This window comes from Cynocephalus volans, chromosome 2 (genome assembly GCF_027409185.1).
Source record: "Cynocephalus volans isolate mCynVol1 chromosome 2, mCynVol1.pri, whole genome shotgun sequence".
Classification (NCBI taxonomy): domain Eukaryota; kingdom Metazoa; phylum Chordata; class Mammalia; order Dermoptera; family Cynocephalidae; genus Cynocephalus; species Cynocephalus volans.
The window spans coordinates 13,837,450-13,857,486 of NC_084461.1; the positions used below are offsets into that span (position 1 = coordinate 13,837,450).

The following is a 20,037-nucleotide window of genomic DNA, read 5'->3' on the forward strand; positions in this document are numbered from 1 at the left end:
TGGTGTCTCATTGTGGTTTTGATTTGCATTTCTCTAATGACTTACGATGTTAAGCATCTTTTCATGTGCTTATTGGCCTCTGTGTAACTTCTCTGGAGAAATGTCTTTTCACATCCTTTGCTCACTTTTTAACCTGGCTATTTATTTATTTATTTTTTTGTTGAGTTGTAAGAGTTCTTTATATTTTCTGGATTTAGGTTTCCTATCAAACATATGATCTTTTCTTGATTGTCTGCTTTTTTTCATATAGAAAATGATTGGGGCTGGGCGCAGAGGGGAGGAGAAAATGTTGTGGCTTAGCCATTGCTGTGCGTTGTCTGGGATCACGGACGGAGCACCTGTTAAGCCACAGCTTGCTTCCCTCAGAATGGCCATTTGCTGTTTTCTTCCCAGGTTGAAATGTTCCTTCTCGCCTATGCTGTGCGCCACACCATCAAGGTGTACCGGCTTTCCATGTACAACACCGAAGAGTTCATCACAGTCTACCCCACTGACCCTCCCAAGGACTGGCCAGTGGTGACCCTCATCGCCGAGGACGATCGGCACTATAACATCCCTGTCAGAGTGTGCGAGGAGACAAGTCTGTGAGCGACACCTGCACCTGGCCAGCCCAGTCTGGGACAAAGAGCACAGGCAGTTCCTCAGCTTGGGCTTCAGGCCTGTGGGTCTCTAGAACGATCTATGGGAACTCTTGAGTCCCTGCGAGCCACATTGGACTGGGATGTTCTGAAGACTAGCTTTTAATAATAAGAACTAACCAGGTCTTTTCCCTCATCTGTAATGCAATATGTTTCCATGGGGGCCTTCAGAGCACACCTTTGGAAGGTGCAAACTACATCTTGTCCATGAGGCAAATACTTTTGTATCAAAGGAGACTCATTTGGAGAGGAGTATATTCTTTATCTCTCAAATCAAAACTCTGTCTGATGGTAAACTGGCGTTTAATTTTTTTTTAAGACAGTAATTTTTTTTTTTTGGTGGTAATGAGTCTGTGTAGTAATCTTTCTATGCAATCTCAGTGATATAATTCTGGGTGGATCTGTTAATGGCACAGTCTTAACATCCTCTGACAGTCTCATCTTCTTTTGGAGGGAAGAGCAATGGTCTGGATTTACATATTAAGGTTATTTTAAGCAGATCTTATAGAAAATTAAGAATTGGGTCTAAAAGTGGGTTATTTAAAGTCTTTTTTGAAGGCTGGAGGAGCTGCAGGAGGGAGTGGCAGGGGAACCTAGAATGTCTTGCTCTCTGTGACTCCGATAGGCGTCTCACATCTCTGATGTGCTGGAGTCTGGGGCTCACTGCAGATGGTGCCACTTCGGTGTAGATGAACACTGCTAGCAGTTGCGCCCTAGTGTTGGGGCAGTTAATTACTCTAAAGTTCCATAGATTCACGATTTTATAGTCAGAACAGAGTTTATATCCATCTGTGGTTTTCGAGGAGGAAACCAAGGCCAAATGATTTCAGTCACTGATCTAAGTTCCGAGGTGTAGCTGGGCTGGACCCCAGTCTTCCTGTGCTCTTTAATGCAGTGTTTGAGGGTGCGTCCATTGCCCAATCTGCATGACTGCTCTGGAGGCAGATGAGTACCAGCTAACTGCCTGCGATGTGCCGTGAGTTTACTCAGAAGCATGTAGTGTGCATGAGTGCAGAAGTGTGGCTGAGCAGCCCGTGCCCAGGACTTGGTCTGGGAAGCCTGAGGGAGGCAGCTTTCATGGTCCTGAGCGGTAGCCTGCTCAGCTCAGGCTAGGAGCGACCGCGGGGGTGGCAGAGGGGCAGCCTTGCTGAGCATGGTCTGTGCTAAGGCCTGAATTGTCTGCAAGAGGCGTGGACCTTGGCTTTTGTTCAGGGGAACCAGACACATCACTGTTTAGATCTCTCTTGGCAGCACCTGAATTAGCTCAGCATTTGTGGAGGTGGAGTATCCCTGAAGTACTGCTTTATTTTATAAGAATTAAAATCTTTATTTGGTCCAATTTAATATAGTTTATAAATTGTCTAATCTGTTTTTTTGGGGAAGGGCAAACCTTCTTTGAAAATGTAAGTTTTGCTTTTAATTAAAAATGAAGTCTTAGTTAAGAAAACTCAGGATGCACAAAATTATTCAGACTGTTACTTTAGTATTTTTCCTATTACCTCGTTAGTACTATTCACCACGTTTTGTTACATGTTTATTGACTAGAATGTTGGCATCAAATTTCTCTAAATGTGTATGAATGCGTTGGAGAGGCTTTCTGTTTTTCGCTGTGAAATGCAGTGGTGCCTTGAATAAGGAGGTACCCAGAAGCCAAATTAAATTAATAATGATGACTTCTTTTTGGCTTTGATGCTTCATTTTGGTATTTGTAATTATACAGCAGGAAATGCTTACCATTCATTTTTGAGCATTTTTTGAAGCAGAACTTGAAATGTTTAGATTGTACATGGCAGTAGGGATCTGTGCCTTTTGGGTACATTGAATCTGACCGTTGATTCTTATACACTATTGAATTTTAATAGTTCTCATGATAATACTCATGATCATCAATCTTTGCATTTTGAAATAATCTTAGTGAACTTGAACTGGACTTCTGGGCAACTTAATGTTTACATTTCATATTCTTGTTCCTATGTATGATATTGTTAGAGTATTTGCAGAAATTGTGGTCTGAACCACTACATTGATAAAAATTCAAAAGGGTGTGTTTATTTCATATTACTTTCTGTTCCAAGGCCTTGTCAGTCTCTGCTAGCAGACTGTCATCTGGGCTTAGTGGGATCATATCATCAGAGAAGCAAAACTTTCAAAGAAACGGTACTTCAGGAAATAGAAATGATTGGCCAACTTTAAAAATAACATTTCTTGATTGCAGTATAAAACTTCAGTTGCTCAGAGTCTTAATTCCATATTTCATTCTTGCTCTTGAGCTGGTCAAATGACATCAATAGAACAGAAGTTAAATTGAGATCAAAATGGATTCAAGACAATCTACTTAGAGGGATCTCTAAAACAATAAGGTGTTCTAGAAGAAGGGAAGGTAGTAGGAACTGCACTGTGCTTACTCTCTATCCCAGAGTTTATTGCGAGTTCAGAGGTTTTGGACCCTATGGTATTGGCAGAAAAATTATCTCCACCTTAAGCAGGTATGACTTATACCTTTTAACTAATTTAAGGTGCATTTAAACCTTAAGGAATTTCCCTGTGTCATGTTCTGTGGAATTAACATCACTTTTCAGAACATTTTCAGATTCCCCTCGTCTTGTGAGCTGCTACTTCTGCATGTATGACATCCACTGATTTCACTCATGCACATGGAACAATGATGGTGGCATTAGAGAACAGGGAGCCAGTACATGGTCTCTAACTTATGATTTGGGCACATGTGGGATTTGATTTGAAATGTTTACAGTTCTTCTTCCTCAGAATTTGGCATATATGTAAATGTTTTGAATGCACAGGACAGGATTAATCCTTTTTTCTTTATACAGCTATTTATACTTTTATTACACTATTATATTTTCAGTTATTGTCTGATTAGATTTTTTCTTTGATTAAGGAAAAAACAGACATTGCCTTTGTATCCTTTTGTTATTTTTTTCCTCTCTAGTTTTACAGCTTATCACGTAAATCTCAGGCCACACAAATTGATAACCCTTCTCTTGGAAGAAACACTTGTGGGATTTTATGTTTAGTATATTTTTTTTGGTAAGAGACTTATTCTGCCTGTCCTTCCCCTCACCTCAAGGTGCTGTTTTACCTGAGAGTTAGTAATCTACTTTTTGAAGATCTTCCAGTAATGACTGTGAAGTGTCGTATCACCTTTAATGATATAGGACTCCTACCATCTCATCATATACATAGGACTTACACAGACTTCCTGGCTGTGTATTGTTTTGATGTTAAAATATAGTTTGGTCATTTTCCTTTCTCTTTTTCTTAAGCAGTACTTTGCAGGTATGCCCCATTGAAAGCTAGACAGTATTTTCAGAAGCATAAGCCATCAGGGAATCTTACTGGTAAGTACGCATAAAATAAATGCCTTTATGTAAGATCTGTGACTTCTTAAAAAAATAAAAAGGAAGCTCTCAGTGTGTGTGAAGTGAATCTGAAATGTGTGTGAAACACATAAAATGCCCAGATAGTTTTGCAAAGGCAGGCACGACATCAGGTAATTTAAAAATGGTCCAAGGAACTGTAGAAGTGAATTAATGAAGGAACTGATTTTAGAATAAATTTTAAAATTCTGTTTAAAAATAAAACAACAGATGGCTGACAGACCTCCTGAGCTGAAGTTATAGAAGAATAAGAATCTGAATGAATGGAAGGACTTATGTGCATGTACTCTGCAAATTCCTATTTCTAAAAGTTGTTTAAGTTCCCTATTTAACAGAACTATATTTAATGCTTAACTATTTTGGGAAAGCTCGTTTGGGTTCTCAGTTCTAACTAAGGGAGTGGGGAGACCAGGGCACTGAGTTATGCAGTGGTTTAATGAATGTGTGAAAAGAGACATAGGCAACTGATTATTAATATTCTTGTAACTTAGTTTATCACTTGCAGCAATGAAAAGCACAAAACTAAACTGGTTTGGCTGCCTGCCACTCCTGGCTTTTCCTGGAAGTCGGTAGCATGAGGGGTGAGGTGTGGTCGGCCATGGCCAGGAGCGGGGTATGTGTGTACACGTGAGGGCATGTGCAAATGTGTATGCATGTTGGCCTGCAGTCACAGTGTGCTTTCTTTTAACGTGTGCACAGCCCCACAGCTTATAGCACCCAGCAATGTTCTGGGAGGGTGGAGGTCAACTGTCCCTTTTGATTGTAGTTTTTTCATGGTAAGCTGAAATCTGTTACTGGGAATAGTGGAATGGATTAGTATGTATAATTAAAATATAGAGGGTGGTCATTAAGTCTGGAAACAGATATATTAATTATATTGAAATGTGATATCAGTAAATCATTTATTATGTATGTCTTTGTTCCCAGGCCTTATGGTCACCTGCATACTTAAGCATTTTGAATGCTCATTAAAAGCCAGGGCTATTAATGGAAGAGGACATGATTGGAGTTTTATTTCAGTTAATCTTGTTAATTTCTTGGGTATAAGTTTGGGTCACAAATGAAATTGCCGAAACATGGGTCAGTACAAGGAAGGAACTCAGGGCTTGAAATATCAACAGTCTTGGCAGTTGTTTTCCTAGTAACCAGGGGTGTTTGAACTTGGTTCTGAACTTAAAAATAATTTTTTGTACTTAATTTTAGAAGCTTCATTTATATATTGAAAAATGTCTTGATCTGTATTCACACAAATGGTGCTAAAAATATGGTACCCTTATGGGACCTGCAGCAATCCACAGCAATGGTGGTTACTTCTGAGTATTTCAGTATGGGGACAAAGCCAAAAATGAATGTATTTAATGAGCTCTCTTCTCATTTCCATTGTTTTTATAAAAATGTTTTGGTATTGTTACCTGCATTTTCGCAGCTTCTAACTTTCTGTATTATGAATTAGAGAGGATAACAATCCAATTTTAGAACTTCTGCCAGTGGTCATGGTGTTTTTCTTCCCTGGGGGATCTGCCGTGAGTGGAGGCCAGCTGGGTAGCCTGTGGTGTAAACCTGGCCATGCTCACCTTGGCTTGTTTAGCAGTGTCTCCTCTGTTTATACTGGAAGATGTCAGCATTTGTCAAAAATTCACTTGCTCTGAAAACATGCTCCTGAGGCTCCAGGCAGATTGTGGCCTTGTTTCCCACCTGCAAATGTGGCCAACTTCCTGGCTCACAAGCAGAGTGGGAGTTTTCTCTGTCACTTGTTGAGTCTCTTGTCTTCTCTGTCAGAGGCTGAACTGACTGGGGTTTTGCTGGAGATCCCCTTTAGCAAGCCTGGCTGCTTAGGATTGTTAAAATAAATAACTAAAGATAAACCTAGAAAATAAAACTCAGAAGCCTGGCTGTGTTGCTGTGGTTAAATGCCTGCCTCTGAGGACTTTGGCAGGTTTTGGTCCAATGCTTTAACTCTCCAGCACCCCGAAGGCAGACCTCTGAAGTCCATGTGGCTGACTCCTCACTTCGCCTGTGCCCATAATGAGTAGAGGAGTCAAAGATTTAGGGAGGCGGTATTGGGCAGTGCCAAAGAGTTAGATGAGATGAAGTGATTAGCACAGTGCCTAACCCATAGTAAGTCTGGATTCAACAGCAGCCCTACTACCTGCTAACAGGGTGAGCACGGGCAAGTCACTGAACCTCCCTAGCTGTTTGTTTCTTCCTCCCTACCATGCACAGTGCATCCCGGGTGGCAGTGTTGGTTAAGTGAGGTGCCAGCACTTACAGAGGCTTAGAGGAAGACCCCCGAGGCCTGCAAAGTGGGGCTGCATCCACAGTCTTGACCCAGCCATACTTCGTGTTTGTTGAGGAGAGGCCTGCTGTGCATGCGTGGAGCATTCTTAGGCCTTGATGAATCATTCAGACTTCCTGAAATGTACCTGTAAATGTGACAGCAAGAACTTGTGTGCATTGCATCTGAATCCAGCTGTTACTGAAGGAAGTTAATCTAAAGATGGGGAAAGACAGTGAAATTTCAAAGGTATTTTGGGAATAGGGAATGAAGTTCGAGCCAGCAGAGATCTGCCTTCCTCTTAGTCAAAGAACTACTGAGTCTGGTAGTCTTCTGCAAAAAGTGCTGGGTTTCACTGATTAGGGGTTGGCATCCATCAGAAACAGCGTTAGGTTGGTAATGGGCTTCATGATAAAGCAGCAACAAACTGTTTTCCTCTTCCATTATCCCATTCATTTGGGTTAATAGACTTTCTCAGTGTTGAATATCAGCACACTTTCCCCTCTACCTGCCCGAGTTATGGTGCTCTGCTCGGCTCTGAGGGCAGTGGCTATTGCACTTCCTCCTCCACGGCCTTCTCCCACCCTAGGAAGTGGAGGGAAAAACAGAGACCCAGGCTGGTGGTCTTAGGGAATCCCTTCTGAATACTTTTACAACCATCAAATGATAAAGAGAACACCAACTGCATTTTGTGTGTTTAAATGAGGGTATTTATACAGTATGTTTCCACTTACCACTCAGTCTTGCTTGGAGCCTTCTGGGCGTTCTTTCTGTAGTTTCTCTGAATTGTCTCTCTCCTCCCCACTCCTCCTGGCCCTGCCTGTTGTCTGTGCTCAGTTGCCTGTTCATGTTCTTTGCCCCTGACATTAATCTCTTTCCCAGTTGAGTGTGTGTTGAAACATCTTGCCAAATTGTCCTCTAAAGCGGTACCGCTGGTTTACATTCCCACTGGAGAGCATATCTGTACCAGTTTCCTTAGGGCCTGGCAACACCGAGCTTTGTCGAACTCTTCGATCTTTGGAGGGCTGGTAGTTGGAAGTTCAGTGTGTGTTTCTTTACTTGTGTAAAGTTGAGTGTGTGTTGATTTGTATAAACCGTTTGCAAGTCATTTTCAGGGAGCCATCTATTCATATCCTTTGCCCATTAGTTACATTTTATAACTGCTTTTGATTTTTGTATCTGTATTTCACAGAAGAGAGATTTTGTAGGGGTGGGAGCAGCGAGAAGGGAAGGCAGACTGAGAGGAATCTGTGTTGCGCCCTTTGGTTACAGGTAACAAAAACTCAGGTTATCTTAGTTCATGGAGGGTCTGACCTTCAGGGATAGGAGGAGAGCACTGAAGATGAGAAGGCCATGGGAAGGAGGGCTGGGGTGCAGGTGTCCTAGGGACAGGGTGTGTTCAGGGGAGGAAGGTGGGAATGTCTTTATTCGTTCACCATAGAGTGTCTGCTGTGGGCCCGGCAGGGTTCCAGGCTTGGGGATGCAGGGATGAGCTGGCCAAGGCCCAGTCCTGCCAGCCCTCCCCAGCCTTCCCAGGGCTCTTGAGCATTTGTAACAGGTGAGCTGAACCAGCACGACCCCAGGGATGGAACCGCAAAGCAGACGTTTTGTCCTCCATGGTTCAAGTGTGTTCAGTGGGAGAACTTCTCCCCTCCCCCTGGATGAATACCCAGCTCACGGTGTCCCGTGACTTTTCTGAGTATTCTGGGGTAACAGAAAGACCTTATAGTCATCTTAAGTTGCCAAATGCTATTCTAATTGCAAGATTGGGGTATTGCATGTTGTGAGTTGAGGCTACGACTCACTGCTAACTGCTCCCTCTAGAGTCGGCACAGGAGGAGGAAGCCAAGGTGAGGAGGGGGAAGATCTTAACTCTGACAGTTACTGGCCTCAACTGGCCTCACTCCCTGGGCCTGGCCAGGGCTTAGTTCTTGTTTTCTTGTTCTCTCGTGGGGTACTTTCAGGGATATTTGGAAACCCCTCTGTCCCCCACCTTTTGTCCCCAGTTCAGGGCTGCTCAGCAGCAGCTCCCTTGATGTGCTGTTGCTCTCTCCTCTGACCTGCTTCCTCCTCTGCAGCCCCGAGAATCCCGTGATACCTCCAGCTTCTCTCCCTGTTCACTCAACAGGGTAGCTCTGTTGGACAGGCCCTGAGATGCCCCCCCGGCCAGCATGTTGATCTCTGTGGCCCACGTCTGGGCCATGGGAAAGCACCCTGTCCTGTCAAAGTCAAGATGTGCCAGCTAGCCCCAATGCCCCTCTTCTGTCATACTGGACAGCTGAGTCAGATACCAGTCCTCTGAGTCCCCATCACTGTAGGGGCCCATCTCAAGCTCTCTGAATGTCTCCCGAAGAGCCCTCTTGTAGGTGAGAGGTGTCATGAGACCCCTACCTGTAATACACACACATGCACATACCCCTAAGGAGCAGTGGCACTCAGCTCCGCTCTCTGCAAAGAAACCATCTCTATAAATTCTCTTTGTAAATGTCTCCTCTTGGTCCTTGAGGGATGACAGAGGCTGGGAGTTGGCTCCTGGGACAGGAGGCTGGGACACCATCACGGGTACCCCTTGGTGTTGCACCTCTCATTGAGTGTTCGCATCCTCCTCTGGCTGGGTTCGTGTTTTCCGCACATAGCCAGGCATGGCCTGGTGCCCACCCATGTAGGGGTCAGACCCCTTACAGCAACCAGTGCCTAGAGGGAAAGGGAGGGCCAGCCTGGAAGAGCAGGGTGCTCATCAGGCCAGGATGGTCTAGAACTGTCTCTCTGCAATACGAGAGGTGTGGCGAGGGAGCAATCAGCCTGCTGGGAAAGGGTCTGTAGACTATGTGCTGCAAAACTTCAGGAGGTGTCATTTACATTATAGTCAAGGCAGACATATGAGCCTGGAGAAAAGAAACCATTTGGAGGCTCTGTAGCATCCGGGCACAAGGTGAGCAGGAGCACTTGAGCCAAGCTGGTGGGACTGAAGAGGACAGAGAGGGAAGGGCAGAAGTGAGAGATAGCAGGAAGCCGGTGGAAGGGGGCGGTGACTCGACGGTGGGAGGAGTGGCGCCTGGAGTAGGGTCTTGGGTGGGTGCTAGCGTGATCCGCCTAGACAGGGAGGTCAGGAAGAACGTGTGTGAGTGTCGGCAGGGGGGAAGACGTGTACAGAGGGGCCTAAGGCCAAGGCCCCTCTGGGACCCCTTGAGGAGGTGTTGGGAGGTGACTGGATACACCAGCTGAAGCTTGGGAACAAGTCAGGGCTGGAAAAGCAGCCTTGAGAATCACCAGTGTGTATTCAGGACTGGAAACAGGCCCAGATTAGGTCACCCGGGAGCATGTAGAACTGGATTCCCAACTAAGGTGGGAGTAGGCCTGGGGGCCATTGTTATTTTTCAAAGAGGGTGGAATAAAGTAGCATCGAGAAACAGTTGCAGGGCGAGGAGGCTGCTGACATCTGGGCAGCCACAACATTCGGGAGAAAGGCAGAAGGGTGGGCCGGGTTAGGCCGCGGACTTGAGCTCCGTTGACCATGGACGTGCAAGCCTCTGTCCTAGCAGGGCTGGGGCAGTGGAGACACAGCCGGCTCTTCTGGGCCATTTCCTTTAGACCAAAAGTTTTTTTTTCATGAATCAAATGAAAGACCTGAGAGAATTTTAGGTGTATAGTATCATGTAAAGTTTGAAAATAACTATCCCATTTGTTCATTCTACTTTGGTCTTTAGATTCAAGGGTTTCTGAACTTGAGATTAGCCTTTGTATTGTTTCCAGAAGCTCTAGTAATTTTTCTTTGTTGAAAGCAGACTTGAAGTACCGTTAGCCGAGGTGCTTCCATATGTCTTGGCAAACATGGCACCTCATTCTTCGTGAACTGCCTTTGGTCACACTCTGCAGATCCCGACATTGCAGTAGATCAGAGCTATGTAGAAAGGATTTTGCTCTAGAGAGAAGACCAATCCAGAAGCATCCAGTCACTTGCCTGACTCACAAAGAACAAGCAGAGATAGAATGAGGACTCAGTTTCTGATTCGTTTCTCTTTTGTTCACAGACCAGTGTATTGAACAGTGATATTAGTATGATATTTACTGGCTTGCGTTGTCCATTAGGAAGCCTGGAGCTTGTTGGGGGCAGAATTAAAAATGCAAGCAATGCCAGCCTTCCCTCCACCCCAGCATTGCCTATAACAGTGTCAAAAAGGAAAACTTAGAAGAAGGCATGGTTTACTCTGTGATGTTACAGAAATTCTTCGTGCTTCTCTCCTGAGCTAAGCCAGTGGGACTACGGAGGATAAAGAAAGGAATACAAGTGAGAGATACTAGGAGACAGAATTGATGGGGGTGGGCGGGACCCCACTGGCATTGGGTGGGGGGAGGTGATGGAGGAGGTTTCTAGGTGGGGGATCAATGTGACTCATCTAGACAGAGATGTCAGGGGAAGCACGCGAGGGGCGAGGTTTGCCCCTCGTGGTAGTACCGCTCCCCACGGGGAAGGTGAATGACGCCTGGGCCGGCGCAGCTCCACGCGGTCTCGAAGGCAGCTGGGAACTGAACATAGCCTGCCCTTGTAGCTAGGCATGGACACATGCCATGTCCCGCATACAGTGGCTGGCAGCAAAGATGGCCTCTTAATACTGCAAAGACATGGTCAGTGGTAGAGGCAATGAGAGGGAAGCATAGAAAAGGTAGCACTGAGATCTGGGGGTTTAACTAAAAGATGTGTAAAGAGCAGCACAGAAGAAAATACGCAATCTCAAGCAAGTCAGCAGTATGTGTCTGTCCTTACTGATGACAGCTGTAACAAAATGCTTTGTATTACTCTTAGGAGGAGGTTAAAAATTAGAGCTGTCTTTAAGTTGAGATGTTATGTTTTAAAAGTAGAGCAATGCTTTTCACATAAAGATTGATAAGAACAGGAATCTCTTAGATGTGGGCAGGAGGAGTTTCATGTTCTGCTCTTCTCAGAGTCTCCAAACATGCATCTAATTTTGGTATTCCCATTTTAGATGGAGTGTAGGGAAGGAAGTTGGAGAGGGTTCTGAGAAGTACTTTCAATATTACTGAAGTTATGGGAAGTAAAAATAATTTTAATACCGAATAAAATCTGAAGAAATAGGCTATATTTACATAAAATAGGGAGTTTAGAGAAATATCCCAGTGGTTAGAGGTTTGGGCTACCAAGGCAAAGAGTGAAATTTTAGTAACTCAGATAAATTTGAAAAAAGGGAAATTGTAGTCAGGATTAGGAAACCAAGTAACCTTATGGTGAGTTAACAGACTAGTGGTTAGAATAAGAAAATCAGGAAACTAAAAGCAATCTCACTTGTGTGCCAACTGTTTCAGCTTTACTTAAAGTAAAATTAGAGTATGAAACCTATTTGACAATGTGTGAGTACAAATCCAAAAAAAACCCAAACAAAAAAAGCATAGATAAATGCTCTTAACGGTGCAAAAACTCACATCTATTAAATACATAGACAGCACTTATTTAAATGCAACATATATTTTATACTGACCTCTACAGTCAATTTTAATCAAAGGCTACACAAATATTTTAATGTGATTGGTTTTATTTTTTATTTATTTTTATTTTTATTTTTTTAGTGTGTGAAAGGCATGGATGGATTTTATTTATTACCCTATATCTGCAGTTTAATTTGAGGTAAAATATAAGCAACACATAAAAATGCCTATTTCTGCTACCATGTAATATAACTCTCCATTGTGAATATTGTGATTGGTTTTAACAGTTTAGTTTAAACCCACAGTTTTGATGTGAAACTGAAAAGCCTGTGAGCTGACAGCCACAGCACATGGAGAGGACTGACTCCCAGTAGACTTAATTTTGTTAAAGAAAGAAAAATATGGATTGCTGCTAGTGTTCAGATCTGAAATGAAGAATGAGGTAATTTCACTTTTCCATTGTAGGATCCTGTACTGTGTTCTAAATCCTAGATCAGACATAGAATGTTGGACCAGGCAGGAGCCTCAGCAATAATGGCCTAAGCCTCTCATTGGACCTATGAGCAAGATGACGCTGAGAGGTGTGAGTGACATGGACGGTCACGCTATGGGCCCAAGGCCTCCAGCTTGGAAGCTCTCCTTAAATGAATGAGGGCAGGCTTGTCAGTATCAAACAGAATCTTGTGTGTGGCTCTGTCCGGTATTCTGAAGCTCTATGAGTAGCTCCTTGGTCATACCAACTTTACTTACCCTAACAATAAATACATCATTAAGCAAACCAAAGCGTATCATTGAATCCAAGGAGCAATGTATTTGCCACCACAAGCCTTGTGGATATGGCACCCCTGGAGTAATGGGCCTTCTTCATGACGACGTGGCGGCGACATGTCCGGTGCTGTGGGTGCTGGGTGATTAGTGTTGATGTGTACCCTGTATTTCCTGTGTTACATACACAAGGGTGGTTTGAACTTCACCTTTAGTAGCTGGTTCATTCAAATGGTGGGTCCCTGCATGTTCACAGTGCCACACTAAAGGGAACCTGAGTCAACCTGGCCATAATGTTTCCCAACTCCAAAGGCACCATTTCTTGTCCTAGGCTCATAGTTTGGGAACATCTGCCTCTAAATCTTATAGTAACAACCAATGTCACTGAATTTGTAGGAAGTTGTACAGTGAATGATAAAACCATTTTTAGCTGATCCAAGAGAGAGAGAAAGGGTTCTGAGTTGTGTGCTTTTATTTAAATATATACATTGTAGAAGCTGATATCAAGTCTTCTTAGTGAAGTGCACTTTAAGTTACATAGACTAACTTAAAAAGAGGTACCATATAAACAAACATTTGCCGAACCTATGCGTAGCTGATGGCCATCTAAAAAAGTGCATACATCTTGTCCCGTCTTTTAGAGACCCTGGTTGATTGCAAATGAAGCAGAGAAAATATTATCACTAAAGTTAAATATTTTTTGATGGTATTTGCTATAATTCTCCTGGAACCACTTGCACTTGGCAAAGGATTTTTTTTTAATGATTTTGGATGCCCACCTTTGTTGCTCTTCCTAGTAGAGAGCCGCGACAGCTGACACACCTAACCTCCCCTCGTGAGGACAGGCGACGTCTAGACTTACACAAGCCTCACCATCTCTGCATTATTCCTCCTTTTTGAGGTCAGAAACTATATAATTTGTTACACCTTTCTGAGTGGAGTTTGGGTTATTCCGATTATATAATATACATTCTCTCATTTTGAACATTTGTGTAGTTAGACACTTAGACTTTGAAAGGGCAGGCAATGGGGCCTTTTCTTATATTTTTCTTCAGATTTTCTCTACATCCTGTTTTATGTGTGGTTAGATCAGCTGATGAGTCACGTGATGTTTTGCTGCCTTAAGTGACAGAAATAGATTCAGGATAACCACACAGAGGAGTATCTCTAATGTCTACCAAACATGTTGCTCAAAAACATGCTTTTCATGTTCAGCTCCTTCATATGAAAGCGCCGTCTGCGGGTGGTGTGTGCGGCCCCGTCTGTAGGGTGCAGGGAGCAGCTGGTCGCAGGCCCTGCAGGCACTCGACACTCACATCACCCCGGCGTTCAAGGCCCCACAACATACCACGTTGCAACTTCGGTTACAAAAAAAGGGGGACAGGTCTTAGAACTCAAAAGACCCCTTTTCTTGGACTGTGCACCGGCTCGGTGAAGACTTCATCCTGTTTAGAGGGCAGCTGCAGAGTCAGGCGGTCCTGGGCACTGGTCTGCTTAGAGTCCCTGAAGTGCAAAGATTTTTAAATACAGGAAAGTATTTCTCAAGGTAACATAATTTAATCACAATAATATAAACCCTTTCTGTTTTGCAACACACTCTCCCACTTCAGTTTGAAGGAAAAAAAACAAATCCAGTCAGACAGCTACTGAGTCTTTAAATCATGTTTCTAGAAAGTGAGGGTCCAAAAATAGTCTCCCTGGCCCCTTCCCCCCAGAAGGAAAGATCCCTAAATGGGGAACAGTTAAGAGGGTCGGGAGCTGTTGGCTTTTCTCACTTCTAAAGATAGAATTAAAATAACTTTTCTGATAGTTTGGATGCGTCATGACTGTCCACCCTGAGAGAGATCCAGAAAGGGCTGTGGGTGAGGAGCACTGAGCGGTCCCAGCCCCATCACTACCCCAAGGCCCCCAGGCATCCCTCCTCCGGGGCCCCTGCCCCTTGCTCCTTGCCAGGTTATTTACTGGGAAGACTCAGTGAAGTACAAAGTGCTTTTACTACTGTCACAAAGCTTTCCTCAGCCCCATCTGATATGTCTTAAACCAGTATTAAACATTTTAGTTTCTAAGGGAATCAGTCATCCATGGACATTTCCAAGCCAAACCACCTGCAGATGCTAAAAAACCAACCAGAGAAGAGTACCGTTAAAGGACATAAGACAGATCCCATGCAGGCAGTGGGGGTAGTGACTGGCTCTTATCCAGTCATGCAAACAAGTACCCCAATTAAAGAAACCCAAACAGGTGAGGGTTTCCTGCCAACACGCAAATGTCTCCACACTCCCTGTGCCACGTGGCCGGCAGGTCCAATCCTATCCTGACTCTCCCAGAGCAAGCCTCATCCAGTTGCTTTGGCTCATTCTTTGGTGTCTTACTGACGATACCCCGCACCACTGAGATCCCTGTGAGCAGGGGCAGGACGAATGGCAACTGTGCATTTAGAATAAACTCCATGTGCCCCTCAAAAAAAGAGAGGCCACCAAAGGCACTGCTCTGACCTCAGCATGCTCAGAGAAACCCTCACTATAGAAAGACTATGCTTTGAGCTGCCCAGACTTGTTTCTCAGCATTTAGAGGAAAAACTCCTTTATGTTCTTGCATTTTTAGATTATATTTGTCTACAGGCAATCACTCAACCTTGAGAAAGTCACACCTGGTCTTTCTGTGGTCCTTGACAAGAAAATCTCACAGGCGTGGTGCCCTTCTAAATATATGTCAGCTGAACGACCTGCAATGAACATGTGCTGGGGGGACATTTCTTTGGTCTCACAGGCGTGGTGCCCTTCTAAATATATGTCAGCTGAACGACCAACAATAAACATGTGCTGGGGGGACATTTCTTTGGTCGGCAAAGTCAAAGGCTTGCCCCTAATGACTTAAAAGTGGAAAGAAGTGTCTCCTGCTCCTTGGTTTGACCTCCTCTCGCTTCTATCTGGACGAAGGGATTCCTGGTTAGAACAGATGCAGAACAGTGAATCTACCAGCTTTAAGAAGTTTTGCCTTAAAAGTTGAGGCGTGTGTTAGGCGGTGACTTAAGCAGCCCGAGAGAAGGAACTGTACGAAGGATCGTGCGCTTCAAGGCGAGAGGTTTGAACAAGTCCTACAAAACCACAGTTCCGTGTCATGGTCTGGGTCTGGCGTTGCTGCCTGTGTTCTTGGAAACTCTAACAAATATTATGGCTCATTAATCTCTCACTGAAGTTGTCTCCGGAGTTATAATTACATGTTCTGGTTGCATAATGAGTTTCTAGCTGATCTTCCTAGATTTAGAGGGAACAGATTTGCTTTTTCACTGTGATCTTTAAGATCCAACCCCAGAAGCATGAAATAGTCACAAATAGTTAAAAAATACTGCTGTTTAATTTTCTAGTCATGTACTTTAAAAAAGTCAGTACAATTAGATTTTTTTTTTCATCTTCTCAATCTGCCCCTGAAACCACCCCAAAGCACTCATATAGAAAGCTGCTCTGAAGTGGCACGAAAAGACTTGTCCCCAGGGTGGGCACACGCGAGAGGCGCTGGGTATATGGATGCGAATGCAACCCTGTATGTTCACAGCTGACTTTATGGCCTTACATTCTTTTTCTTATGAGGAAAAATATGATTACACAGCACTGAAAACAATAAACACAAAAGGCCTGCTTTTTTCTTCCATTCCCATTACTGTCTACACCAGCGGACCCATTTATTCCTGGGGTACCCATAACAAAAAATAATTCTCGTCATTTTCAACCCTTACATTCATACACAAATGGTGGACTTTGTAAATCTGCTGCAAGTAAAAGACAATGTTCATTGATACAATACGTTTCAACTGCAGGTATGCTGAGCACGCACGCACTTGCCGTACTGTATTAGAGACATTTTATTGAAAATGCGAAAATAGGAAATGTATTATAGCCTAAAATAAATTACATAACATATACAGCATATATTTATATCTTTAAAATATTCTTTTTTTTTTTTTTTGCTTAGGTTCTTTCAGTCTATGAATTTTGACTAAATCAAGAATTTAGTGAACTATGTCCATAATTTTTTAAAGGAAAAAACCCGCTTTCCAAAACTTAGAAAAATATACTGCACTAAATGGACTTCAAATGTGTTATTTCAGGGAATATCACATAGTGACTTTGATATTGTTTACAAAATGTCTTGCTTAAACGTGTGGCGTGAGAGGGAAGTACTGTAGTACACTCTGAATGACCTGTACCGCGTAGTTATGACTAAGAATGGCAGAACCAGGTAATAAATCTACTTCGAAGGTTACGAGACAGCCACCTGGCATTAGAATGCTAGATTATAACTTAAAGCTTCAGTTCACTGTAAAAACTAAAAGGTGAAGTTAAAATGCTCCACTGACTCGCTCTAGCGCCACCTTCAGGAGAGGCAAGTGAAGAGCAAGCCTTTGGGCAGAGTCGTGCGAGGGGTGCTGGGCTTCCCAAACACGCCTTTCGAGATGCGACACTGTGACAACTGTAATATATACACGGTGGGGACAGCTCACTTGGATCTAGGAAAACAACGTGAAATGTTATGGTTTGCACATGTCAGTCTGCTCCAATGGCATCTCAAACCTTTCTGCAGGAGATACGTTGGCCCGACACAGTCACAAATCTCTGCTCCTTGGTGTGAACAGTGACTCCCGGCTGCTGCCTGTCCCCGGCTTTCCATGTGTGCGCAGTAGACAGTTTATAGCTCCATGGTGGCAGAGAAAGACAACAGGCCACCAGGTTCCATCTCATTGTATAGCTGCGTTATTGGGAAGCAAGTCAAAGGAAGGCAAGTTTTAACCTGTTGATTCTTAAGGGAGATGAAGGGGCATGGGGTAGTCTGTGGCCTGCTGGGCAGCGGTGACCCTAGAGGTGATGGCACAGCCAGTCCTTTGGTTCCGGGTGGAGATTGTCCACGGGAGGGGGAGACAGCTTCGACTACAAGGCAGCTATGTCTTTTGGGTTTTCACGAAGCAGGGCATGTAGTCAATTGTTTTGTTTTTACAAAGCAATAGTGAAGACCTTTCTTTAGGTCCCCACGTCAGTGTGAGCATACCCAGTATGCTAGAGAATTACATGAAACCTTAAAATCAAGGCCTCTTTCATTACCTAAAAAAACAAACAAAAAAAAACGTGATGGGAGAGGGAAGAGATGATGCTGAAGTGTCGTCCCGACTGTCCCTGCAGTGCCCCAGGGTGTCCTGTGCCTTATTCATTCTCTTCCCTCATTTCCACGATGTCCGTCACCTCCTCTGCTGGAGGCATGTCGGTCATGGCGGAATCTTCCCCCTCGGCAGCTGACTCATTCTCCATCTTCTTTTTCTGGACCAAAGAAGACTCATCAGTGTGGGGCTGTGGACAGGGACCCATCACAGCAGAACCCAGAGCAGGCGGACGCTGCCAGGGTCTCGGGGACCCGTCGCTACAGACTCGGCCTTCACTTATGGTTGGGGTGACCTCATGGCGGCTGCGTCTGAGTTCAGCATATTCATTCAGTTCAGTTATGTGTGTGCCTGGCGCTGTGCTGGGCACTTTGGAGGACAACATCTGCCTCCCTGCCCTGGACTACCCCCCATGCCCTCTGGAACTCTGCCCCCAGGAACACCACCCCCTGCGGCCCCTGCAGTCCTTTCCCCACCCCTCGGGCTCACCTGCAGACTGTTTTCCCTTCTCCTCCCGACCCCCTTACCACACAGCCCCAGCTTAGCATCTCATGGTATCAGAATGTTCCTCCTCCTCATGTCACGCAGCAGTCATTCTCTCCTACTCATTGCCTGTCCTAATTCCTGGTGACTTCATTGCCATACTGGTTCCCAGCCCCACCTCAGCCACTCCCAGGCTCACTGCACACCTTGTCACTGTCACCACCTTCAGCACCACCGACAGACCTGGTCCCCGTCCCACTGACCTACCCTTCTTTCACTGTGGCTCACCTCTGTGTCCAATCTCCCCTCTATTTTTGTTTTTTTAAGGCCAGTCAAGCGGAGCATGGGAGTAGAGGAGGAACCAAGAAATCTGTAACTGGTTGTGACCCATTAGCAATAAATGTCACTGCACTCAGACTGCCTCCCCTCCTCACTGTCATCACCTAAACGAAGTGCTCAATAATCAACTCCTTGCCCTGCTTTTTAAAAATTATATTTGCCAGGCAAAACCTCATCTCGCTAAGGCCCAGATCTCCACCCATCTCAGCCTGCACCACTCGGCTGACAGCGCTGGTGGAGCCCACAGGGCTGGGGGTGGCCAGTGTCCTGAGTCGCACGTCCAGCAGCCGGGAGTGGGCCTCTGTGCAGCCTGGCCCCTGTGCTCCACTTCCCTCGCCCGTCCACCCTGCCGTCCTCCTGGCCAACTCTGCCACCCTTCGTTTGAACCTCCAGCATCTCCCTTTTCTCAGCTGATGATATGGCTTCCTTTGCGCTGGTTGTCTGAGCTCCTATCTGGGGCGACCCCTCCTCTTGTGCACAGAGCCATTTGCATCCACTATCTGCCCCTACCCCCATTTCCAGCATCTCCTGCCTGCTGGATCATTCCCCAAAGCAAACGACAGGCTGAACTTCTCGTCCTAATTGGTTTTCTGAAATCCACGTCCACACCTCTCTCCTTTAGAACACAACTCCTCAAAAGGCTTGTCTATACTTGCTGTCTTCAGCTTTCCTCCCATTTTCTTTTGGCCCCACTCCATCAGGCTTCCAGCCCCCCAGGCCATAAGACAGTCTGGGCAAGGTCACCAATGTCACCTTCTGATGAATTCTACCATCCCACCCTGGTGTCCGTCTCCCTCCACGTGTCAGCGCAGCTGCTCCCTCCTCTTGCTCTGAGACAATCCTCCAGGGCCCCTCGCTCTCCTGGTTTCCCTTCCACCTCCCTGGGCTCTTCTCACCTCCCCAGACACCACGTGCTGGTGCACCCCAGAGGGCCATCCTCGGACCTTCTCTACCTACATCCACTTTCTGCTTAATCTCATCTCTTTCCTGTTGAATGAGTGAGATGGGATTCCTGCTCCTTAAGAACTCAAAAGAAATACACCCCAGACCATCTGCTAGCCCTGCCTGAAGGATAAACTAGTTACCTGTGACAGGTTGAGTGTGTGTCAACACTGCCTGGAGGGGAGGCGGACACGCGTGGTTGGTTAGGAAAGGCCTCCTGGAGGGGGCTGAAGAGGGGGATGGATTTGTCGCGGCAACGAGAGGGGAGAGGGTGTCTCGATTACCCAACACTTTATAGATGGGTCCTTCCTAGCGACAAAGTCTGAGTTTATAAGGACTTGGAGGAATTTGGTTGCAAGGGGAATTACCTTTTCAGGATTTTCTTACGCAGTCAGACTATTTAGTTTCTACATCCTTTAATTCTCTGGAGGCAGCACTAGGATGCAGGACTTTGACATCCATCCTTTTAACTGTCTCTCCTGAGAAAGACGCTGGCCTTTGGAAACAAGGCGGGGTGGAAGGAACACCCACAAAATCACAGAAGAACTCTGTCCCCTGTTGTCACTAAAAGCTGACTGAGGGCTAGGCAGCGTCGGCCTCGAGGGC

General features: G+C 45.1%; 2 protein-coding genes across 5 annotated transcripts in view; one reads left to right on the plus strand and one right to left on the minus strand.

Annotated features, from left to right (window-relative positions):
- The window catches only part of OTULIN (OTU deubiquitinase with linear linkage specificity), a 73,725-nt gene that overhangs the window by 26,828 nt on the left and 26,860 nt on the right, over window positions 1-20,037 (plus strand). The window contains exon 7 of one of the 3 annotated variants that reach the window (XM_063083492.1): window positions 394-934. The exons of the other annotated variants lie outside the window; for them this stretch is intronic. Within the exon in view, the coding sequence (XP_062939562.1) occupies window positions 394-588 (195 nt within the window). The 3' untranslated portion in view covers window positions 589-934. Of the gene's footprint in view, window positions 1-393; window positions 935-20,037 lie in introns of those variants that run through there. 3 annotated transcript variants of the gene reach the window in all.
- Window positions 11,707-20,037, minus strand: part of ANKH (ANKH inorganic pyrophosphate transport regulator) — a 142,222-nt gene continuing 133,891 nt past the window's right edge. The window contains exon 12 of one of the 2 annotated variants that reach the window (XM_063083470.1): window positions 11,707-14,021. In XM_063083470.1, coding sequence (XP_062939540.1) covers window positions 14,013-14,021 — 9 coding nt within the window. In that variant the 3' untranslated portion in view covers window positions 11,707-14,012. Of the gene's footprint in view, window positions 17,828-20,037 lie in introns of both variants that reach the window. The other variant, XM_063083462.1, reaches the window with a different exon arrangement.